Genomic DNA, 24212 nt, shown 5'->3' on the forward strand with positions numbered 1-24212 from the left:
TCTTTGAAATCATATAAAAAAGAGAGGAAGCAAATCTTGGTATTTTTAAAATAGTAAATGGTTGTTGCATCTCTTGATCCTGATTCAGTGAAACTAATTGTTTTAACTCTATAATTTAGTAAATTACTACAATCCAAGTCAAAATGAGGCACATTTGTAGATCAGCCATCAGCATTGAATCTCATGGGCTCTCTGGTTCTGTTTTGTGATGATGGATCTAGTAAGCAGTAAATGTGTGTGACACGGTGTTCCCTTATGTGGAACGATCACACCTGACAAGCCAAATGTCTGCTCACAGTGTCCACTCAGCTCATCTTCATCTCATCGGTGGCAGGCAGGAAAAACGTGTCCCTGATTGCCTCTGTGGGAATCAGGGACACGGTGCCAAGACTTCCATTCCCAAACGTCCCAAATGTGCTAAAAATATGCAACATTTGTGGTGTAAAGCCACTGTGGATTGAGGAGATGAACAGTTTATGTCACGTTGCAAGTGATGTTTAAAGGACTTACATGTCAAGGCTGCTCAGTGTTCTTGTTACCTGTCTGTATAATGCGATTAAATCCTCTCAAACATCTCAACCATAGGTAATCCTGTAATGAACTGCATTAGAGAATATGCAAATAAGTAAGACCAAATAAGAGTCCAGACAAAAAACATTACACTGAAACCATGAAGGCTGGATGGATGAATGGATTACTTCCCTAATGAGTATTACGGATGTTTCTCAATTATGATGCTACATCAATCATGTCAGAAGCTGGTTTTATTCTCAAAATAGCAGACCGTGTTTTTAATTATGACATCAAGCGTATCATCTTTTTCGTTTTTGTTGAATAACTGAGCTGAAGAAGGGAAAGACTGAGTAGATGAAGAAATAACATTGAGTTTTGTTTCTCCTCTAACTCCGTGTGAGTGCGTGCGTGGGTGAGTGTGATGAGGCGTGGGTAAGTAGTGTGAAGGTATGGCTGTTCTGTGCAGACCGGTCCTCTCCAGACATCGCAGTTGGTTCAGTTTGCTTCACCTAGCACACACACACATGCTCTTCCTTTTATCTATTAATTATCCAAAAACAGATGTGTGAGAGGGGAATACCAGTGATGTTCTTTTGCACTAATAGCACAGAATTTCTACTGCTAAAAAGAAAATAATAACCTCATCTCAAATCCGAGGAGGAGGGCACCTGCACATTTCTTTTGTTGTTGTTGATCCATGCGGAATCTAATATATTCAGCCCTGGAAAAGTGCTGGAATCAAGAGTCTGACATCGTCACATTACCTCATGTGCTTCTTTGATGTGCGCTGACAGTTGATGAAGTAGTTGAGACTTTTCAACAAATCAGAGCCATTGTTGCCTTAGGTTTCATGCCGTACCAACTTCACTTTTTGAAAATCCTGTTCTACATTATTCTCTGTTGTGACTTGCTCTGGCATTCATCCTTTATTGGCTACAAAATGATGGGAGCAGATACATTTTCTTAAAGGAGCTGACTTTTGAGCGTACAGGTCACTTCCCAGGGGGCTCTCTGTCTGTAAAGTTGCCACCTTTTTAAGTATTTGACTAAAAAAACAGCTAGATTTCTCTCCCCTTCTTCCAAAAAGGACCACAGCTCAGTCAGGTGTTTCATTTGAGAGCCACTTAATGGTCAGCCACTCACAACACATATGTCCCTCCCGTCAGAGTAAAACATTCAGATGCTGACATGTCATTTATAGTGCTTTTTAACAACACCCTCAAGCAAGTCTTCTGCAACCAGTTTTCTGTGTTCTGTACGGCTTTGTTGGTTTTTGTTGCTGACACCAAAACAGATGCAGAGCCAGTGTGTGTGTGTGCCGCAACGTGAGACATAAAACTTTCTTCACAGATAACGCTGCCAACAGCAATCAGAAAACAGCCGACTACTAAGACTCTCTGCATGTGTCTGTTGTTTCAGTTTCCTCTTGATGTATTTGATTTCCTAATGCAAGCCAGAGGGAAAGGAAATACAGAGGAGCATTTTCTTTTTAGAAATAATGTTAAAACTTAGTGTAATCGTGGTGCAGCCCCACATTTATCATGCCATTTTGTTTGAGGTTGCAGCTTCTTGTTTTTTTCTTACTTCCTTTTGATGCATTTATGGCAGACAACATGCTGGAAATTATTTTAGATTTTCCCAGATGTAAATTGAGGGTTACAATTCAATACTTTGCGATATATTGCAATAATATGAAGCTATATATTGCAATATTTTAAATCTAGTTCAAAGAACAAGCTGCAAAAGCAACACAATTGGATTAAAAGGTTGACATTTTATGCAATTATCTTTATTAAAAGATACATTTGGACTATAATATATGCTTAATCTGAAATATGGATCAAAATGACTAACAATACATAACACAACTGTATGTAAATGTACACTATGCTGCTTGAAACATCATTTAGGCTGTTAGATGAGATAATTAAAGTCCTAATGTAAGCTAGCAGACTTTAGGAACACTGTCTAAGGGGATAGTTGATGATACTCCTCAGAAGGTTATCTAATTTCTGCATAATACATGCAGGGGAATAGTGGCTTGCCTTGTCTGCCAGCAATATTTCCACATCCATAACTGCATTATGTATTGAGATAAGGAAGATGAAAGGGTGAGCGAAGGTTGCAGAGAGAGGCTCAACACACATTCAACCCCGTCTTACTGTATAAACCCACACACTCTATCACTACAATCAGAGCATTTGACTGAAACGATTAGCAATGCTGAGAAATATGCTAATTCTTCTTCCAAACTTTAGGAATGTACTTCACTTATGAACAACTATGGATGTCCGTACGCAGAATTAGCAAAGGCTGATATAATACATAATATGACAAAGCACCTAAGACATTTTGATAGAGATTTAAGAGATAGAAATAAAGTTGCAAAACCAATTGCAAACAATGTAAATGAACGTTTGAAAATGATGTTATGACGGAAGGTGGTTCAAGAATAACAGGTGGTAGGATCTGTTTTCAAGACAATTCAACCTTTCTAATCATGACCATCAACTCTGGTGAAACGATGTCCAGAAATATTCTTTTCAGGATACAAATGCAAGCTATTAATCTGAATATACAGCCGCGGAAAAAATTAACAACCTGTTATATCAACAAGTTTAGTGTGTGTGTGTGTGTGTGTGTGTGTGTGTGTGTGTGTGTGTGTGTGTGTGTGTGTGTGTGTGTGTGTGTGTGTGTGTGTGTGTGTGTGTGTGTGTGTGTGTGTGTGTGTGTGTGTGTGTGTGTGTGTGTGTGTGTGTGTGTGTGTGTGTGTGTGTGTGTGTGTGTGTGTGTGTGTGTGTGTGTGTGTGTGTGTGTGTCCATTGAGCAGTAGGTGCTTTGATGTCTCCATTTTGACTTCCTTGTATGACGAATCTGTCCAGGAGAAGACAGGAGCTTAGTGTGTGTGTGAGGGGACTTGCCAAGCATGCCTTGCTGCAGCTCTTCACTGTGCTCAGCAATCTAATCTGAGAGTAATCCATTTCTTTACAGATAATGACATCGCTCTCTGCCGCTCTTTCTCTCTTTCTGTATACACACTTTCTTTGAAGTCATCAAACCGATAAGCATGCCAGCATGTGCTCTCTCTTTATTGCTCTCACTCCTCTTCTCTGGATCTCACGGCAGTGTGAAGGAGGAGTGTGTGTTTGTGAAATCAGACACAGACAAATAAACTCACAGGAACATGGGCAGCAGACATTTCTCTCGTCCTGAGATACAGTGTGAATGAAACCCCTCCCGGGCTGGTGTGACTTGGTGCGGGTGTGTGCGAGAAGAGATGATGGTGGAGAAACAAAGACCTCTCGAGAGATCTGTGTTCACCAGACCGGGAGACAAAGAGATGGAGAGATAAGATAGAGCGACCGAGACAAAAGAGAAAGAAGGAGCAAGACAGAGATAGCGAGAGTCAGAAACAATTTATTTAGCCTGTGTGCTTGGCTGGCTGTTGTGCTCTACTTAACCCCCGGTCCAAACGCTGCATGTTGTCACAGACACAGGAACAAATCGCTCATCTTTGCTGACATTTTGGGAAGAAGTCCATCCTGATCTAGCGCTATACACTGAGCTTGTTTGAAAGTGTTTTCCAGGGTGGATAAATGGGAAACCCCAGGCTTGTGTTTTATTACAAAAGGGAAAAGCACAAAATGTCATCTCCAACTTTCTCTATGATCTCTGTCTATTTTTGTCAAATAATTCAGTCACAAAGTCAATAATCTGGAACCCGAGATGGCCATTTTGAACTTGCTTGTATTGTCCGACTGACGAGGCAGAAAGAGTGCTGGTGGGCAGATGTACTTACCTTCAGAAAGAGCATGTTCCCGGTCTTTATGCGATGCTTAGCTAACTTGCTCTCACTGTAGCAGTGTATGTAATGAATACCAATGAGAGGAATATCAATCGTCTTCTGTAACTCTCTAAGAAAAGCAATTATGGGTATCCCTTTTAGATTATCTACCTACTATTACATTGTTTAATTGGTCTAAAAGGGTTTTAATTTGTATTATTTAAGTAACAGTTTTAATAGCAACATTCCTTTTTAAGTTGGTCTTTTAATAATTGTATTATTATATTACCATACCTTTGCTAGAATGGGTCTCTTAATCTGTTAAAATGTTATACTTTTTTGCTATGCTGCATGTATCGGAATTGGTCTTAAAAAATGGGTCTTGTTGTGTGTTTTTAACTTGTGATGTATGCCTTTAAACGTATAAAACTTTATTATTACTAGAGCAATGACGGGAAAGTATATTACATATGAATAAATACAATATGATTACAATATATACACAGTAGTGCTCATGGGGTATGCTGTAGAAATATTTATATACACTATGGATCGTATAAATACAGTATGGACAGTAGTAAAAAGTATAGATACACTATAAGTCAGATGTGTACAGTATACACATGATGAAGAACACTGTACGTGTGTGAGAAGTGTGTATCCTGGCGTGTGTGTGACACCGCAGACGGTATCATCGCTCTAATGAGATCACACACGCCGCGCTACATCTCTGTTATCATTTATTTCATTTTCTTTCTAGTCAAAGCCACCGTCTTTGTCCCACTCACTTTTCTGTTGTTCACGATCACACAATTAAAATGATCTCTCCGCCTCTCACCCCCTCACCCCCCCCAAGCATCTGATCTCTCTGTATCTTCCCATTCATCATCAGGCGAAGGGCAGCAGTAATTTCCAGAGGGAATCAAACCCACGACTCTATCACTGATCCCCTTTCCCTGACTGAGCTCACAGACCAGTTGCACGCCTATTGCAGGAGATTCTCATGCTGTCTTTCTTGAACGCTGGCAACGTCATTGTCATCCTAATCCAGTTCCTATTTTATCACTGCCATGGTGTTTTCAAAGCACATAGCAATATGATATTTTCCTGCACCATATGCTGGTAATAATGCTGTATAGAGTGTGTACAAAGGCAAATCCTAAATGAAAATCTACTAAATATATCCTGCTGAGGGGAAAAGCCTTCTTCGCTAATTTAGCATTCTATTACAGAGAGCAGTTTTCCCCAGAATGATCCTGTATGTAGCTGTACATCTTCCCCTTTATCTTCAAAGCTTTCAAAGACCTGCTGCATTAAAGCATGCCCTCTGCCATGACAAATATGGGTGAATTTGATATAAAATGATCAATGTTAGTCTCACTGGACAAAAGAAACGTCTTCCACTTTGCTTTATACTTGTTTTTTTTCGTATCACAGACACTCCCGTTGCTTATGGACACTAAAAGAAGATTGCTGTACCACACTTTCTTCCGTTCCTTGTTCAGTGCCTTGAAAATGCACTGGTACTTTTTCTATATTTGTTCTTAAGCTTGCTGGTGGGTGGTTGTTGAGTTTGGCTAAACCTGTTTTCTACTTGGCGACGGGGTCACACTATCTCATTTTACAGCTCAGCAACATATGTTGAGAGTGAGAAATAGTTAAACAAGTAACAGAATCTTCATGTTTGATCAGTACTGCCTTGTCAGGATATAGTGACCATGAAGATATTTCATCTTGAACTTTTTGTTTTTACAATTCAACCTTTCACATGATAGAGTCTGTTATCAGGGTCATAAAGCATGATTCAGTGTTGTAAAGCCATACAAAAACAACATATTTACTTAAAACATTTAAAGCAAGCTTTGAATTCAGGTGCAGAGCAACACAGACAAGGTTTTACTAAATTGCACCACAACATATTACACTTCAGGGAAATGTAGGAACAGATGTTTGCATGTAGGGCTTCTTCCGCTCTACTTGATATCCTGCAACACTCACTCTCATATTTAATCTGTTTTATATCCTGTGTGTCACCAGAGTCAACACCTCCATTTAGCTCCTCTGGCACCATAATAATCCACAAAGATTAAGAGTTTATTTGTTGGTATGGGAAGTAGAGTTGGAGTCGACACGCCCAGGGAAAAGGCTACACCAAGTGGGGTGATGGTAGAAAGGATTTATTATGCTGTCGATTGTTATATTGTGATAGTAAGACTGGCAATTGCATTTTGCTGTTAAGCAATTTAAATCATAAATGTGTTTCACTGGTATTGAGTGCATAGGTGACTATCTCTGTTTTTGTACACTTAACAAGTAAAAATAAATGGCCACATCATTTAAGTTTGTGCTGCAGTACTTAATGAAAGTATGCACAATGTTTCTTACTGCTGTCAGTTTGAACAACACCTGACTAATCTTTGGGAACTGGTCTTTCTCAAGTTGTCATTTGTTTAGTGTGTGTGTGTGTGTGTCTTTCTGTGTTGGCTCTGATGGCTTTATGTATTGCATTTCAACAGCAATCACCTGACACAATACCCGGACCAAGTACTGGACCAACAGTTAACAAGGTAAGGACGCACACGCACACACACGCACACACACAGAGGTGATGTCATCCCTTTTTAGTTTTGCTGTGAAGTGAAAGTTTGTTTAGCCTATATACAGGTGACATCAGTGATTGTATTATCTTGGACTGTTTTCCGAGCTGGTTTCACCAACTACACACACACACACACACACTCTCTCTCAGGGAGGTAATTTGTCATGCATCAATGTAATGTGGTTTAGCAAATATTTCGGTACTGCACCCTTAAAAGGCCTTAGGGCTTAAAAAAATATAAGTGAAAACGTTAGCTCTGAAATAAAAATGAATAAACATCTGCAGCTTCGATGCTGTTTATTTGTGTGCACTGCTGTGTGGTATGTCTGATTGGTAGTTTGTTCCTCAGTGAGTTTTCTTATATCATGCATGAATGGAAAAAGCTAACATTGATGTGGTACCCAATGCAGTATGACACTTAAAAACTCATTGCCCCTAAATCTCCTTTTTGTTTTACCAGGTATTAGTCTGAACCATATATGAATTGATTGAGCTGCATCATTTAATAATCCATGGAGATTACTGGTGACAATGATTGGGACCATTAAAACAGAGCCAACTAGTGGTCTACGATTCACAGGGCCCATTTTAATGTGGTAACACATGGGACCAACTATCTAACACATGCTTGACCATCCCTCTGTAAGCGTTATAAAGACTTCAAGTGCACTCATTTGCATAATCAGCTGCAATGAGGGAGTCTCTCATGTTCCTCATTAAGCAAACCCTGCTCTGTCGCATGTAAATGTGAATATTAATGACACAGAAAAAGCATGCCTGTAAACAGTTTAATTGAAATAGGGTCTTATTTTACATAGTGTCAATAGCAGGATTATTGCAGAGCGTGTAGACAAAGTCAATGTTTCCCTCCTCTGGGACGAATAAATCGAGTTGTCCTTGTGAGGCCGTCAATGACAGCATGTAGCCTCTCTAGCTCTCTGCAATCCATCTCTAAAGCAATGCTGGGATACGTCTTTTGTGTTCAGATTTTAAAATGACAGTGTAAAATGAAAGTTGAATGTGGTTCTCTGTGGGTCAGTCTTGTTCCCAGAGTTTTCCATGTGCTGGTCGGGCTGTGAGGAATGCCTTCCTCTCTCATGGACCGTACCCGGCTAAAGACAAGATACACCTGGCCAGAATCATACGGTACACTTGTCTCTGTGTTTGTGTGTCTGTCTGTGTGCAGGGATGAATCGATGTGTCTGGTGAAGCCTGAACACCGACTCACCAGTCACTGTTGAGCCCCGTCCTGATTGGCCAGTTTACTTGTTTATGCAGTAAGACGAGGAAAGCTTGACGTAGACATGATATAGCAGAGGATGGAAAAGGAATACAAGCGCTCTCATGCAATATACAATGAATACAGACGCATGTGAGGACCATGTGAACATCTGGACACAAATATAAATAAATGCTCTTATCCCTCATCGCGGATACAAACACACACCCCCACACACACAGTTTATCCTGGGGGAAAGCAGACGGAAAGTAGTCAGTGTATTCAGAGGAAAAAGGCTTATGGAGAACTAATGAATAATCGATGAATATTGATTAAATAAAAAAAGACCAGCCTTGTGGGGAGGAAAGGAGTGTGTGCATCATAACACTGTGTGTTTGCACTTGTGCGTGTGTGTGTGTGTGTGTGTGTGTGTGTGTATTTTTACAGGCGTAGCTACGTGGGTGTGGAGCTGGTGCAGTGGCTGTGTGAGCAGTGTGTGTACGTGCGCTGTCGGACTACTGCTGTGCGTGTCTGGCAGGTGCTGCTGGAGCTGGGAGTCCTGCTGTCTGGTAAATACACCGCCACACACTAACATGCCCGAAGGTTTGAGCGTGCATCAAAATTTATAGTCACCTTCCAGTGAGATGTGTGCTGAAAAGCTCATTCACCAGTTCATTACTAAAATAACAGAGAGGAATTAGCATCTTCCTTATCCTGTTTAACTTCTTACAGGGTAATATGTCTTATGTTTATTTAAGTCATTCCAAAATATAACCACACATCCTTTTTCAATATTTAGAAGACAACTAACATTATACTGCACACTCAACCCTCTGAGAAGCTGAATCTATCACTGTTTGTGATGAATGTTTCTGAAACAAGGGAGCTTATAGCAAAGAAAAAGTAAAAACCTGGTTATGATGAAACTACACTTGGTATGTGTTATGTAATATGCATAAAGATTGTAGAGATGGTATGATATTGAAAAATAATGAATGTTTTTCTAAGAATGAGCCAACCCTAATCCTCTTGAGGCTGCTTGCTTTTGAACATTACCACATATGTAGTTCATCTGTCTGGGTAATCCACTGTATCCGATCCAAAGAGGTTATTTCTGTTTTTATTCCATGTCTGTACTCCTTTTTCTGTTTGTAAAAAGTGTCTGCTCTAAACTGTCGCCAATGATTGAGGGTCTGATTTCAGTGCATGGTTATACATATGCTTGTTCTGTCTCAAATCTTTAGGAACTGTTAAGACTCACATTTAATCACATTTAATTAGCTCTATTTTTCAAAGAACAAAGTTCAGTCCTCATAATGCTGACCTTGCAAGCTGTCTGATTTTAACGTGAATGATGAATACTTAGTTCTTGATTAACTCTATACATCTGTGAAAGTTTTCCTAGTTTTACAGCTCACCTTCCTTTCTGTAGCAGTGGTTGCCACTTATTGATTGCGATGCAGGGCAGGGGAGCTAATGGGCTCCTGAACAAAGCAGCGCATAACTCTTTGATTGCACTGTAATCATACATTGTATGTATAATTATAGGCATTATTGTACAAATACACTGAGTTTGTTAAAGTATTTGCACACTATTACTGTGAAAATGAAATCACTCTTTGTCTTCTCTTTCTCCAGTGGACCAGCGGGTGGTGTTTTCAGACTCAAACTCTTACTACCAGTTCAGCTTTGAGGAGTGTGACTCTGCCTCCTGTGACTTTCGCTGCAATGAAGGGGAGTGGTCCGAGGCGGTTAGGCTCCTCCTACAACTCGCCCCATACGTCTCGTTTCGCTCTGGAGGCGGGGCCAACAGCCCGTAAGTGCACATTGAAATATCATTGCAAATAACGCTTTGACGGATGGGCAGTAAGGGCGTTCACTTAAAAAAAAAATCAAGTTTGAACAAACACTTAGTTTTTATTTATTTCAAGTTGACATGATTTGCTTCACTTGCTAACCAGTAACTTTGGATGTGTTATGAGTCAGTTTTCTTTTGAAAGAAAGACAATGTGTCTTTGGTGTTTGACTTCGATTCTCTCCGGCATACAGTCTGGAACAGCGTCATTGGATTTGGATTACTGTAATGGGTGGAAACTTGTCTGAAGTTTAAAATCATTGGAGTTCCCTTAACCAATCACTCACGTTTGGTAATGACATATGTTATGCGCCGAAGGGCAGGCTCTGACCCGACGCCTCCTACTTCCGCTTTCACAGTAGTGAACAAATCGCTACCTGCAAGCGTGGCCGTCAAAATAGCTGTCAATGACATGTGTCGATGTTGTCAATGTAACCTAAGGTAGGGTGACCAGATTTGAGGTGGCGAAAAAGAGGACACTTGCGATTGTTGGGGTTGTGGGGGGAAGCGCCAGTCAATTTAAGTACACGCTTAATGGTCCCAACAGTGAAAACCGGGCGTTTTCATGAATTTATAAAACCCCCCACTTGCGATTGTTGGGGGGTGGGGGGAAGCGCCAGTCAATTTTTAATGGTCCCAACAGTGAAAACCGGGCGTTTTGATGAATTTATAAAACCCCCCGGACGCTCCGGACAGGACGTAAAAAGAGGACATGTCCGGGCAAAAGAGGACGTTTGGTCACCCTACCTAAGGATTTAGGGGGACAATTCGTAACTCGAAACAATTATTTGAAAAGAAGAAAGAATTCCTTCAAGAGTTGAAACAACCGAGCGGATAGCTAGTAGCGTCTCTTCCTCCGTCGCCATTGTTGAACTTCAAACTCAGCACTAACTTCGACGTAATCGCTCTCAACCCCTCCCCCTTTTCCCTGATTGGACCGATAGAATTCTGAGTTCCAGTAATCGTACGTAATGAGTTCTTGCCCAGTCTCACTTACAGGAGCGAAATGAAATTGGGCGGAAGTACGTAGGCTGGTATAGCCAGGCTAGATACATCCCTCTCCACGCTACACTTCACTGAAGGTGCACATGGATTGGTTAGAAATATGTGCATGGCTTAGAAATATGTTTACAATTTGTATGTAGTTCCTCTGTTTTGTGCTCACAAACACAACCACATTGCAGTTTGTGAACCCCCATCTCAAAGATCACAGCCCATCGCCTCATTAGACACTGAATTTGGAATTCAGAAACATCATTCCATAGTTAATTGAATATTTCCCCAAGTTTTATTTGTTGTTCGAATAGAATAAAGATATCACAGCCTTAACGGATAATCCTGTGGACTGATAATATAGGTCACATTTATCTTTCGTAACGGCATGTTGTTTTTGTCATTAGAGCGAACATGTTAAAGTGTTGGGAATGTTGAGGATAGTTGGTGGTACTTTAAAAGTGACTCAGTAGTCATGTACTGAATAATCTCCGTGGACCTGAAGAGGAAGCTCGTTGCTCTGGTTAAATATCGAGGTTGAAGTGTTCTCACTTGGATTTACAGTATGATTAAGGTCATTTGTCTGTCTGATGATTTACCAAGAAAGCTGAGTCACTGTGTTTGACTTGGTAGAAACATGTGCGGGTACAAGTTTTGCAACCAAGAGTGCAAGTTTTGCCATCCATTACACACGCACGCACGCACACACGCACGCACGCACGCACGCACAAACACACCCTCTCTAAATATGTTTCCCAAATCCTAGCTCGAAACATAATCTTTAGGTTTTAGATCCTCAGTCTGCTTAAATGAGACACACACACACACACACACACACACACACACACACACACACACACACACACACACACACACACACACACACAGTGGTGTCAGCCAGAGTTCCCTGCTTTTCTGCTCCTGTATGTGGGATTCCTGCTGAGGCTGCCACTGAACTCAATCTGTCACTCAGAGAAAGAAAGAGAGTGAGACAGGGAACGGGAAAGAAATGGAGTATATATGGAGAGCGAGGGAACAAGAGCACACGTTTACACATTCATCTGTGTGTCAACTTCAAAGGGAGTATTTGCAGACACCAGGGAGAGAGCACGACGGCGAGGGGAATTGAATGTCATACTTACTGATATAATTCTCATGTAACACACTTTATGTACCTCTGTGTTACTTTGTATACATCGTGATAGGTGACGTGCATACTTAGGGTCTCTCCACAACACATTGTTTCCACAGGTTGGCAGTGTGAACAGAAATGGGTGATTATTAACAGGTTTCTATATATTTTTAACCGAAATTCCCCGGCCGGTTTTACCTGTAGTCCTCTCGGATTTGCCTGCAAAAAGTCCAAAGACATGTCTGCATGTTTTTATCATGTCTTGTTTTAAATGTATTCTCACTCGTATGAAGATAATACAAATATTTCGTGAGATTTTACTGAAAACATCTCAAAAAAGTGCAGTTAAATTTTGGCAGTATTAGACACAGATGACATTATGCATTCAACACGCTCCCTCTGTCAGTCTCTTTGACCCCGCTGCTGTCTGTGCCTCTCTTTGACTGGTGCGACATTTCTCTGCAGGCATCCTCTCGTCTCACACCCTCCCTCTATCTTTGTCTCGCGCTCTGTTGTTGGTGTAAAGGAGAAGAGTTGTAGCTGCCAGGGGAAAACGCCAAAAGTAACTCCACTGGCCGCTTCCCAGAGGCTTGACCATGCATTGGTTTATTTACCTCGGTCAGTAAGTCTGTATTTAAATGAGCGTCAATTATTGAATTGACACTCAATTCAATAAGATTAAGCAATAATCATATTACAGTCAGATATTGTGTATCAGTTCTAGTTTGAGTGCTTCTTATCTTAAAAAAGTCTCTCTAAACCAAAACTGTCCGATTTTGGAACAGTTTTTTTTTATTGTAAGTTTATCCACAGCAAACGTAGCATGCATATTTTTTTCCAAATTAGAGTAATGCACTTTTTTTTTTAAAGCTGCTGCAGTGAGATTTGAAATGCAGCCGAGTGTAACTGATGCTAGAGCTCCTCATGAATTATGGGGACCTATCTCTCGCTGAAGTTTAATCTAATGAAGCAAGCATTAAATTGATACTGATAACTTGTTGCCTGAATATAGAGTTACATCAGCTGACTGTTTGGCCTCCTGCTAGTGATTTCTTTTAATTTGGTGAGAACAATGTGATACTAATTAAATGCGTTATCTCCTCTGCATCGTGTGTAGAAGAGGTTTCTGTGGGTGTCAACTCTTCCAGCGTTTCCCAATGGATCGCTGTGTCTGAACAGATTGCTACCAGGCACATTGTGGTCATTAAATATGATTAGTTTATTGTTCATGGTACAATGCAAGGCTTGCTACAAATAATTGCTGTTTTGTGGGGGAAAAAACAACAAGAATCTCATGTTTCCAAGTCTTCTTAATCTTAAAAAGGTACTGTTATTTTATTTACAGTCTCATATACTTTAAAAAATAACATGTCTCTGCTCTCTCCTTCTGTCTCCATGTGCATTCAATCCTGTTTCTATTTAATGAGCTTTATGCGCAAGAACCTTTCTCACTGTCCCATCTCTGTCTTCCTCTGTGGCTCGCATAGCAGTTAAGGGCTGAACTTGCATATATAGTGCTTTTTAAAAGAGCTGTATGAGCAGAGGTCATTATAGTTTAACGATGAAGAGATGTCCTGCCCACTTCCCCCGCGCAAATATCCTCAAATCTTTTCTTTTAAAGTTTAGTCCATGTCAAGTTTTGATTGGTAAAACGTGAACTGGTAGACTGAAGTGAATGAAAATCACTGTATCTAGCACAGTGATAAACGGTACTTTAGCACGGTATATCAGTTGCAAGAACCTCTGTAAAGACACAAAACACAGGGGAGGGGCACAGTAATATGAACACCTGCACAGTAATGTAATGCTATACAATAAACTTGCAACAAAAACCATTTTAAGGCTTTATGTTCACATCATGTTCTCTCTTTGTCCCTTCATTAATGCCACCTCGCACATTATCTATGTATATGTTTAAGCTTTTCCAGTTTAATGCCTTTAAAAACTGCATATCATCAAGCGGGAAGTTCAGAATTGACACAAGCTTAAATATGACACCTCAGTTTAGGAGGGGGAAAACACACTTACTTGCTTTGGATGGTGCTTTAGTCAAAAGAGGGCAAAAAGCCAAACAGATTCTGCAGAGGGCTGAAGAAACAGTTTGGCCACAGAGCCACACAGTCAAGGATAACAGAGATAACATCAACCTCTTCAAATCCCACAATCTGCGTTATGGCTCTCATTTAGATTGGCACCAGATTATATGTACATTCTTCTTGCTCAAGAAATCGAAAATACATTGACACCTTGTTCACATTAAGAATTTGTATGCTTTTCATTTGGATCTATTATGGGAAATCAACATGACTGTAACTTTGAATAAAAAGGGAGACATTGCAAGCAGCCTTCATGTTAATCCTCTATAAGTACTGTTTGAAAAGTGTTCTGCGCTGCTTAATGATCGGTGACACACCTCCCACTGTGCCTGTCCTCCAGCACAGATAGATTCAGCCTCATAGTGAGTCACCAACTTGCCAAATGAACGGCTGCTGAAAACCCTAATGACCCTCCATGATGAGAATAAATTTAGCATGGTGACTCAGAATAGATACATCTCATGATCCTCTTTTAACAAAAGATTAAAATCCTCTGCATTTAATCACATTGACAACTTGGTCATTTGCCTTCGTTCATCCAGCTCTGGGAGACTTTTAATCATCAGTGATCTTATTTAAAGGAAGAGTGGAGTCATGTCGAACACAGATGCTGAAAGGAAAAGCACAAACAGCTTTTATTGTGACAGTCGAAATATGATCCGCCATCTTTTGGTCTACCTGCCTCGTCTCTCTCTGTCTGTGTCAGAGCCGATAGCTGAAGTGTCAGGCTGTGGGCTACATGTTATCACCTGCTCCCCCGCTTTGCTTCTATCGTCCCCTTATCAGATTACAGCACACACACACACAGTCACACAGTGCTTCATCTTCTCCCCCTTACAAGTAATACTAGTGCCACTGGGATCTGTTGCTAAAATCCAAATTGTATGCAAATCAGTCTTTGTGTGTAGTGCCAGGGTGAGGCAGAATGTGGGAGACCAATCCAAACTGTGGTTTTGCAAAAGAACATATTAGGGGAGGGGCCCTCGGGTGCAGTCTGCACCCATCGAAAGACAAACTCTACAACCTTGTATTATTGCTGTGGGAATAACACACAGTTTACCCCAAAACAACCAACTGTTTATAACACACACACACACACGCAAATGATCTCCTACACAAATGTATTCACTGATGCACTTAGGCTTTAAAAAAAATCCTCAAAACAAGTTACACGTCCATATATATTCTGTACACTCAGCTGCCTCACACACACATACATTCACAGCCTCAATAGGAGGGTGTGTCTGCAAGCTATTTTTAAAGGAAACCACATTAAAGGGAGAATGGGGGTTGCAGAGAGAGAGATGCTCCATACAGAATCATGCGAGCAGTAAAGAAATCGAAAAACAGATGGGAGGAAAAATAAATTGGACAGATTCCACTGGCCAAAAGAAAATATTAACACAGAAATGACCCTCATCTGCTGTGTGTTTATTGTGTTACTGTCCGTAGGCGCGAACATCCGGTAGATGTGTCTGCAGGCTGTAGTTCTTCTCTAGGTTTACCAGGGGGCAGCGTGGATCAAAACCCTGCAGGAGACCTATTTCTCTGGAGAGTGTTTGATCACAATAATGCACATGTCAGTTATAAGTAAAGCTGTGTGTGTTTGTGTCCATCCAAGGTCAGAGGAGGACTCTGAAGGCAACAGGGACATCTGCAGTGAGATTCTCCAGATGAAAGCTCTTGAGAGGCTCACTTCCACGGTCAGTGTGTGTGTGTCAGTGAAATCAGTATCATATTGCTGCCTCATTACCAAGTGTTTTCATCAATCTTTTATATATTTTAATGTTTGCGTATTATCTTGTTATGACACCGTTTTTTCAAAAGGTACAAAGTGAGTTGGCAGCTGCTCTTGCCCGGAAGACTCGTAAAGCTTGTAAGTATGCATACATCTTAGATAGATAGATGGATAGATAGATACTGTAGATGAGATTAACCAGTCATCTTGTCAGCATTATTATGACATGAAATGACTTAATCCTTGTTTTGATCTGTCTTTTATAATTGTTTTAAAGAATGTGATATTAAATGGGAATTAGCTAATCGCTAAGTCTGGCATCAATCGTCTCTTTTGTTTTTGGTGAATAATGTTTCTATGTATGCTCTTTAATTAATAACAGATAGAGCAATTATAGAACACATCAGAACATTTAAATCACATTAATCACACAGACATCGCCTCAATTTGCCTCTGCATCACGGGGACATGGATGACACAGACACTATTACATAATGAGTGTGAGAAGATCTGTCATAAATAACTTGAATCTGCTTTGGGTTGGTTGCAGTATCAGAGCAGGACTCTGAGACGTCAGAGACGAGCCAACAGGAGCCTCGCACACCCAGCGAGGAGAGCAGCCCGGTAATACACACTCACACAAGCACGTGCACATACACACAATCACACACAAACAGACTCCTACTTATACTAGACAATGTCCCTATCATTGCCCCAAATCCTTATCCCTCAATTAATTTCATCAATCCAATATTTATATTTTCCTCAGTAATCTGGACAGTGGACAATCGTCTTAAAGTAAGCCTACAAAAGAGTCAGCAAAGCCAATCCAGTGGTATAGAACAAAAAAACATGAGTTCACTGCAAGTATTACATAAAGCTAGATTTTATATCACTGGAAATAATAATGTTATTAAGCCACGAAGACAACCACTCCTGATACACAGCATAACAAAAACAGGTTTGGTAAACCTATAAAACTTTGCTGAAACGCATGCAAAGTGCCTATAGGTTCAAGTCATGATGTCATTGTGAATATCTTTTTCGATTAAACCACATGCTTTTTATTTGTTCACGCTGCCTTAAACTTTGCCTGCCTATTGAAGTACTGTTCCCCTTGGGAGCAGATTCAGTGTTTATAAAAGGGCACAGTAAAGCTTTTGGACAGCTGTCATAACACAATTGCCATAAAAAAAAAAAGGCTGGGAAATGACCAGGCGCTATATGAACAATACTAGCAAATAAAACAATTATCCATTGGGAAATCCACTGTAAATAGTCATGTTTATTGGCTAGCCTTCTCTCATTTTAATAGCTGTTTGTTGTGTGTGTCTCCATGAAGCGGCTGAAGGTAGAAATGGGGTCACAACAGAGTGCAGAGGAAGGCATGTTTGCTTTCTGGTGCCATCTCTTTACAGTGGAAACCTCTATTTCTTCATCAATTATTCATCATCAGGTTACACCAGAGATGAGGAGAAAGGGGCAGAGCAGGGAAAAGGGAGTCTTTTTAAAACACAAATACATACACAGTACTTTATATGCAGGCCTGCCATGGTGAGGACGTTTTCCCACCAGTTAATAAAGTCGTGACAACATCGCCTGTATCCAATTTACACGGGAGGTTTCACAACAAAGTCTAACAATGGAATTCAATAGACACTCAATATATGCAGAGCACTCACCGTGACCTTGACACGTGACTATTAACTGCTTAAAAATTAAAGCGACCCTTAGGGGCTGTTGTTAGGTAATGTAATCGGTGTCTGCTCTAACACCCTGTTACACAGAATACACTGGCTGCTGCTGTGAGTCTAATCAATGGCTCATAAGTGTTTGGCTTATGATCCCTTAACACAAAGAAAGGGCTATTTGCGACCCCTCTGTAAAAGGTTGCACATGTTTATGGTAGAAGAGACATTTTCCATTTACAATGATTTTGACGGGTAAAAGTCTTGCACAATGTTTAATTTAAAGATAAATCTGAATTGACCAAGTAGTCATTAAGTTATTTTTATACCAGCAAAGTATAGAGCGGATATGATGGGGCCGAGATATTGTATTTTGCTGGAAGAAAAAAAAACACAACCTTGCTTGTTTAAGATCCTCACAAAAAATCCAACCATGACCATTTATATATTTGTTAGTAAAAGTGAAGCCAAAATAATATGATAATCTGAACATTTCCTCCATTATCAAACTTGCAATATCAGTCAAAAATAATCACAATTAGATATTCTTCTGAAACCGGTCAGGCTTACTAGCCATATGATTCATCCTGCTGTGAGGGGTTTAGAGAGCACTGCCAATTGTAATGTTCACATGAGTATTTGTTTTTGTTTATTTGACTTAATGAGAAGGACGACAATAAACCACACACTACTGCGGCAAAGTTATAGATTGCCGTAGATTTTAAACATAAGATACCAAAGAAAAATGGAGGTTACAATGGGAGAGAAACGGAGATGAAAAACACACAGACAGAGACAGGATTATCTTGTTGAGTTCTGTGTCTAGGACAGGAAGTAGACAGCAGGTTAACAGGAAGCAGACAGGGACAGGGAGCTGTGACTCTGATATAATATCTGTGTTTGTGTACGTGGCATTTTTAGTAGATAAGAATTGTCACCGGGGGGAGTTTTCCTAGTAAACAAAATGATGTGTGGGAATATGCTATCGTGTTTTTTGTGTGTGTGTGTGTGTGTGTGTGTGTGTGTGTGTGTGTGTGTGTGTGTGTGTGTGTGTGTGTGTGTGTGTGTGTGTGTGTGTGTGTGTGTGTGTGTGTGTGTGTGTGTGTGTGTGTGTGTGTGTGTGTGTGTGTGTGTGTGTGTGTGTGTGTGTGTGTGTGTGTGTGTGTGTGTGTGTGTGTGTGTGTGTGTGTTTAAGTGCTATACCCTCTGCTGGAGCATGGCACCGTGGGATACTCTAGCTCACAGGAAGGGTTAACCAGCTCAGAGCCAAATGAAATAGCTCTCTTTTCCTTTTCCAAGGAAAATAAACAGACCAGACTGGTCACAACTGGTGATAACCATCATTCTAGCAGCACCTTAGGGAGCATACACACACACACACACACACACACACACACACACACACACACACACACACACACACACACACACACACACACACACGTCAGGTCTATCTGAGGACAAAGCCTTACGTTTATTGAGCTTTTTGAATTAAATCTAATTGTGTTTCTTCTTTATCACTGTTAGATATTCACATTTACACACTTTCAATCTTAACTTTAAGTCCCAACTATAGAGGGGAGGAGACCGACACCACACACACCCACCATCACACACTCTTCCCTCACAGACGCACACACCCGCCCACTCATACTACTAATCACAGACACTCACTCTTTCTCCAGCAGATCCTCTGACATAGAGCAGTCAGACTCAGACAAAGAGAGAAGTGCAACAGATAAAGGGAATTACCGACTGTAATAGATATAAAGAAAAGGAAACTAGGAAGAATTAGTGGGAGAACAAGACAGAGCCAGGATTACCATTTCATCTCATTCTCCGCACATGGACATAAAGGGCCAACTGAGAACTTGCCATTGCATGTTTCTGGATTACAGCCAAACTGCTTGGGCAAAACCACTAAACCTTCTTGAACTCCATCCAACAAACCTTTGTTGACTATCTCCAGCATGTCCTGGGACTGTGGGTTGAGATATGTTTTTATGCCACCTGTGTTGCAGCTGGGCGGAGTGTGTGCGCTGCGGGATGGCGGGGGCAGTGGCGGCGTTGGTGGAGGAATAGGGACGGGATGCGGCCGTGAGGATCTGACCAGCCGGCTGGGGCTGGAAGCCGTTCAGCGGCTGGCCAAGGATGGCTGTCGGCTTCTGCAGAACCACAACTACCGGCTGCCAGACAGGAACCAGGCGGTGAGTGTGGCTCTATGTTTGTAATTACAAAACTATACGACTGTACTTTCTTGTCAGATCCAGTCTGACATTTTTCCTGCATCACAGCAGCTTCATTTGCAACATCATCAAAGACAAATATTTAGGACAAGATACAAGGGAAGAAACATTTAACAAAACATCACAATCTCTGAAAAGAACATGCTCAAGACCCTATATTAGGTCTGGGTTTTTAGCTATGTAATTAATTTGAGGAGTGACTGGTGCACAAAACATTGCTTCAGTCTGACTTTTATAAAATCGTGGAACCCTGTGTCTCCCATTTCATGGTAACAATTCATATCCACTGTCCAGGACGTGGTTGGGGTGAGAGGTGATGTCAAAAGGTTGAACTACAATCTTTGAGTAGATTTTCACCTGTTTTGACTTTAAAGCGCTAGACAAACACTTGGACCTAAAATGCATTTATATCATACAGTATTCCCAGGTCAGATTTTGTTCTGCTAGGTCATTGGTTTCTAACCATGTAATCTGCAAAGCGAGTTGCGGCTGTATGGTTAGCATGAGTAGAGAGTAATGGACGTCATCATGTGGTAAATGTGGCAATTATTGTAGTCACTTTTAAAACATGCACTTACAGTCTGAGTTTGTCATGAATTCAGGGTCAGGAGTATTGCGAGAAAATCCTCATCAGGAGGACCATGGTTTGTGTTGCTGTTAACCTAAAGGACACAGACGCACACGTGCACATTTACTCTAATTGGCTTTTTTTATGGTCACCATTAGTTATTAACACAGTAACAACTATTCTTTCTTGGAAACACAAAAGAAAAGACATTCAAACATTACATTCTTTACAATCCACAATATCAACAAAACAGTAGAGGAAAAAAAACAGGTACATCTGTCATTCATAATGTCAGCTCATTATCAACATTAAATAAGCTATGACAGAAGTGTACAGCTAAATATTACTTAAGGTGGCAACGTAAATATAATCAACAATCACAGATTATCATATGTAAACTAATTTATGGTCGCTGTGGGGGTTTATTGCACTACATTTTCTTAACACGCCTCCTCACTTTATTACATCATCCGAGGACACATCTGTGCACTAAAATTCACCCACACACATGCAAACTGAAGCTATCATTGCTTATATGCACACACAGATCTTTGCTTCATTCATATCAGTTGAGATTAACTAACCAGCAGCTCTCTAGCTCATCTAATGTGGGTGTTAATAAGGGCTTAGTGCAATGTGATCTCATACCCTTTTACAGTCTGCAAAGTACTGTGTGTATCTATGTTCACTTGTGTGTGTGAGTTTTCTGGTTACAGCTTATACTCATGTGTGGGAGCTTATGTGTGTGTGTGTGTGTGTGTGTGTGTGTGTGTGTGTGTGTGTGTCTGTGTCTGTGTGTGTGTTCATGCACTGCTGGTGCTGGCAGGCTGAGTCAGTGTGTGCACTTAATGAGCGGGGTGTTAGAGAAGCGCCATACTGTATAATCCTGCTCTACAGTGCACCTGAGGGCAGGAAACGAAGCGAATTGCAGTCTGATTTTCACCCTACATCTTGATGTGTGTTTGTGAAATCTGCCACATATCTCATCAGCTTGGTGGGTTTGACCTGAGCCCAGCCTTGGGGATTTTCCGTAGAGGATATATTTTCACATTCATTTCTTGCTTACAAAATTAGAAAACGTATATTTTTTTCTGCTTCTGTATGAAACCAAAGAGAAGGTTGTGTTTTAAGATCAGGCAATCATTTGGCGTTTAAAATAAGCCCCAGGTTTTAATGTCTTTTTAAATATTTTGTTTGATTGTCCAAAACCCAGATGTATCCAGTTTAAATTGATATATAAAACAGGGAATGGTAGCAAACTTCTATATTTGAGATGCTAAAAAGAGAACTTTTGCACTTTTACTATTATCAAAATATTTGGCGAAGTATTTTTCAATTAGAGGTAAGGTAGAAAAACATTGCTGGATTATATTATGTTTGAGAATTATCAATAAAACGAAAATAATGGAATCTGACCTCTCCAGACGAGTGGTCATGACTGTAACTGCCTAATGTTTGTCTTTGAAAGCAATGATATCCTAATATGATCAAGAGAAGGAGAATCGTTGGCAGGTTAATATTAGCTTAGGGGAAATACAAAAGAAGTACAATAAGCATACATCTTTTACATGTACAGCTGGCTTATGATTTAAAAATGGTGTTGCATCAAGAATAACTTAAATTCACAGAGCTGGTGCCAAGGGTAAAAATAAGTCTAAAATGAAATGAACCAAATTATTTTTGCAGGTTTAATAATAAATGTCTATTCACCACAAATACCACTCTACTTTTACTGTGTTGTCATGGTGATTTATACATTCTATTTTTAGTTTCCCCTTTTTTCCGTGACAAACTCGACAAACCTGTGTGGGTTTCCATAGTAATTCTAACTCTTGTGTGAGAGTGCACTGTCATTCATACTCATTGGATCAGCCAAGTTTACCAGAGGCTGACCCGACACAGTATTATACAAGGTCATAGTGTGCATGTAAAACACACACATGCACAAAGGCACACGCACACACACACACACACACACACACACACACACACACACACACACACACACACACGCAGTCTTTTTTGGTAACTTGCGTTACAGTTTCTGTATGTGAGGGTTGCACGAATGAGAGCTGCTGACTGAAACGCAATGTTATCATATTCTTACCGATTATTTCCAGGAATCAGGCCTGGAGCCATCACAACACAGATATGGCGTTGTTTCCATCAGCACAAATACACACACACACACACACACACACACACACACACACACACACACACACACACACACACACAGAAACACAAAGGGAACAGAGAGGGTTTCCTTTTAGTCTTTCCGTTAGGACCACCTTTCCTCTACCACATGTTGTATTGCGTGTGTCTGTGCTCTAGGTTTATGACCTCGTGAGGGGCACAGTAAGTGCATGTCCCCTGCTCTCTATTTATTTTCCCAAATCTCGAACCTCTAGAGCAGAAAGTCTGACCATTCAAAGGCATAGAGTCTTGGGAGAGGAGAGGATAGAGAAAACGTTTTTTCAGAAGTGTAGAGAGGCGACTGTGTGGAGGAAAGGGTGGAGACGAGGTGGAAGTGCAGATGGTTGAATTGTAGGGAGGGATGAGAAGAAAAAGGAAGGAAAGAGACGGACACACCTGTCAGCTGAGAACAAGTGACGTCTACAAAAAACTAACTTTACCAAAGTAGTTTGTAAATGTTGGACATGACTGGTCTTTCATACTGCAGTTTGAGGTAGGGCTGCAATAACTGTTGTTAGCATTGTAAATTCATCATAAATCTGCTGATTATTTTGTAGATTGGCTGACGTTAAATCCTAGTTTTCTAATTTCTTTAAAAGTCTTGTTTGCTTAGTTCAGAACACAAAAACATCCATATTGGTTTAATATAAAACAGAGAAGCTGGAAATCTACCTATTTTAGATCCTAAAACGGCACCTTTGACTACTTTGCATGCATTGCATCAGTAAAGAGTAGTGGGTATATTACTTAGCATAAACTGCCAATTTGAGCATGATTCTGACATATTGGCATTGTTGACGGAGGCTAAGGAATCAAATCAATCATCTGATGCAAGATTCTCCTTTAAAGATAGTGAATGTACTTTACAGCTGATGTATGCTGGCCCTTTTGGATAGAACAATATCTTTTCCCTCTCTTTCACACTGCCTCTTTTATTTATCACTTGTACCCACACTCCTCTGCGTCTCTCACTTCGCAGTCCCAGTCTCTCACCTTACATCTTACTTTCTTTTCTTGTTATCCGCCTCCCTTTCTGTGATGCATAACTTACTAACCCCTGCTCTGCCGTGCCTTCTTTGTATATTTCCCCTTTCATTTCTTGAATTCTTTCAAGGCTAAATTAATGTTTGTTCTTGGGAGCTGCTGTTTTGCAATCAATTCTTTGTGTGTGTGTTGTGTGTGTGTGTGTGTGGTGTGTGTGTGTGTGTGTATGAAAATAGTTACATTTGCATTATGGCAGTGTTGTAAGTTTTACTTTTGTTTTGGAGACTTTCCTGGAAGCCTTTTGATCTCGAGCGCGCGTTTATGCGATCGCTGCCTTCCTTCATTCTTTGCCCAAAGCTGTTTTCTTGGCATCTGTGTAAAGAATGTGAATGTTATCAGAAAGGTCAACCGTTTTCTACTGTATTAAGAACACCACAACAACACTCTCTTTTTGTTTTTGTTCTTGTCTTAGCTGTACTTTTAATTAATTAGATAATCTCTCTAAACGTTGTGTTCATCAGATTGTTTGTGTGTAGAAAGAGAGAAAGGAAAGATATGAATAGATATAAAGATGGAGACCTGTGAAAAAGCATCCCAGTTC

At 40.5% G+C, this 24212-nt stretch overlaps 1 protein-coding gene across 1 annotated transcript in view; it reads left to right on the forward strand.

Moving 5' to 3' along the window:
- The window catches only part of rapgef5a (Rap guanine nucleotide exchange factor (GEF) 5a), a 41961-nt gene that overhangs the window by 835 nt on the left and 16914 nt on the right, over positions 1-24212 (forward strand). The window contains exons 2-9 of the mRNA XM_063898710.1: positions 6814-6864; positions 7936-8042; positions 8563-8684; positions 9754-9931; positions 15813-15894; positions 16019-16067; positions 16480-16553; positions 19639-19824. Of these exons, the coding sequence (XP_063754780.1) occupies positions 6814-6864; positions 7936-8042; positions 8563-8684; positions 9754-9931; positions 15813-15894; positions 16019-16067; positions 16480-16553; positions 19639-19824 (849 nt within the window). The remainder of the gene's footprint in view (positions 1-6813; positions 6865-7935; positions 8043-8562; positions 8685-9753; positions 9932-15812; positions 15895-16018; positions 16068-16479; positions 16554-19638; positions 19825-24212) is intronic.

The sequence above is a fragment of the Eleginops maclovinus genome, chromosome 13 (genome assembly GCF_036324505.1).
Source record: "Eleginops maclovinus isolate JMC-PN-2008 ecotype Puerto Natales chromosome 13, JC_Emac_rtc_rv5, whole genome shotgun sequence".
Classification (NCBI taxonomy): Eukaryota; Metazoa; Chordata; class Actinopteri; order Perciformes; family Eleginopidae; genus Eleginops; species Eleginops maclovinus.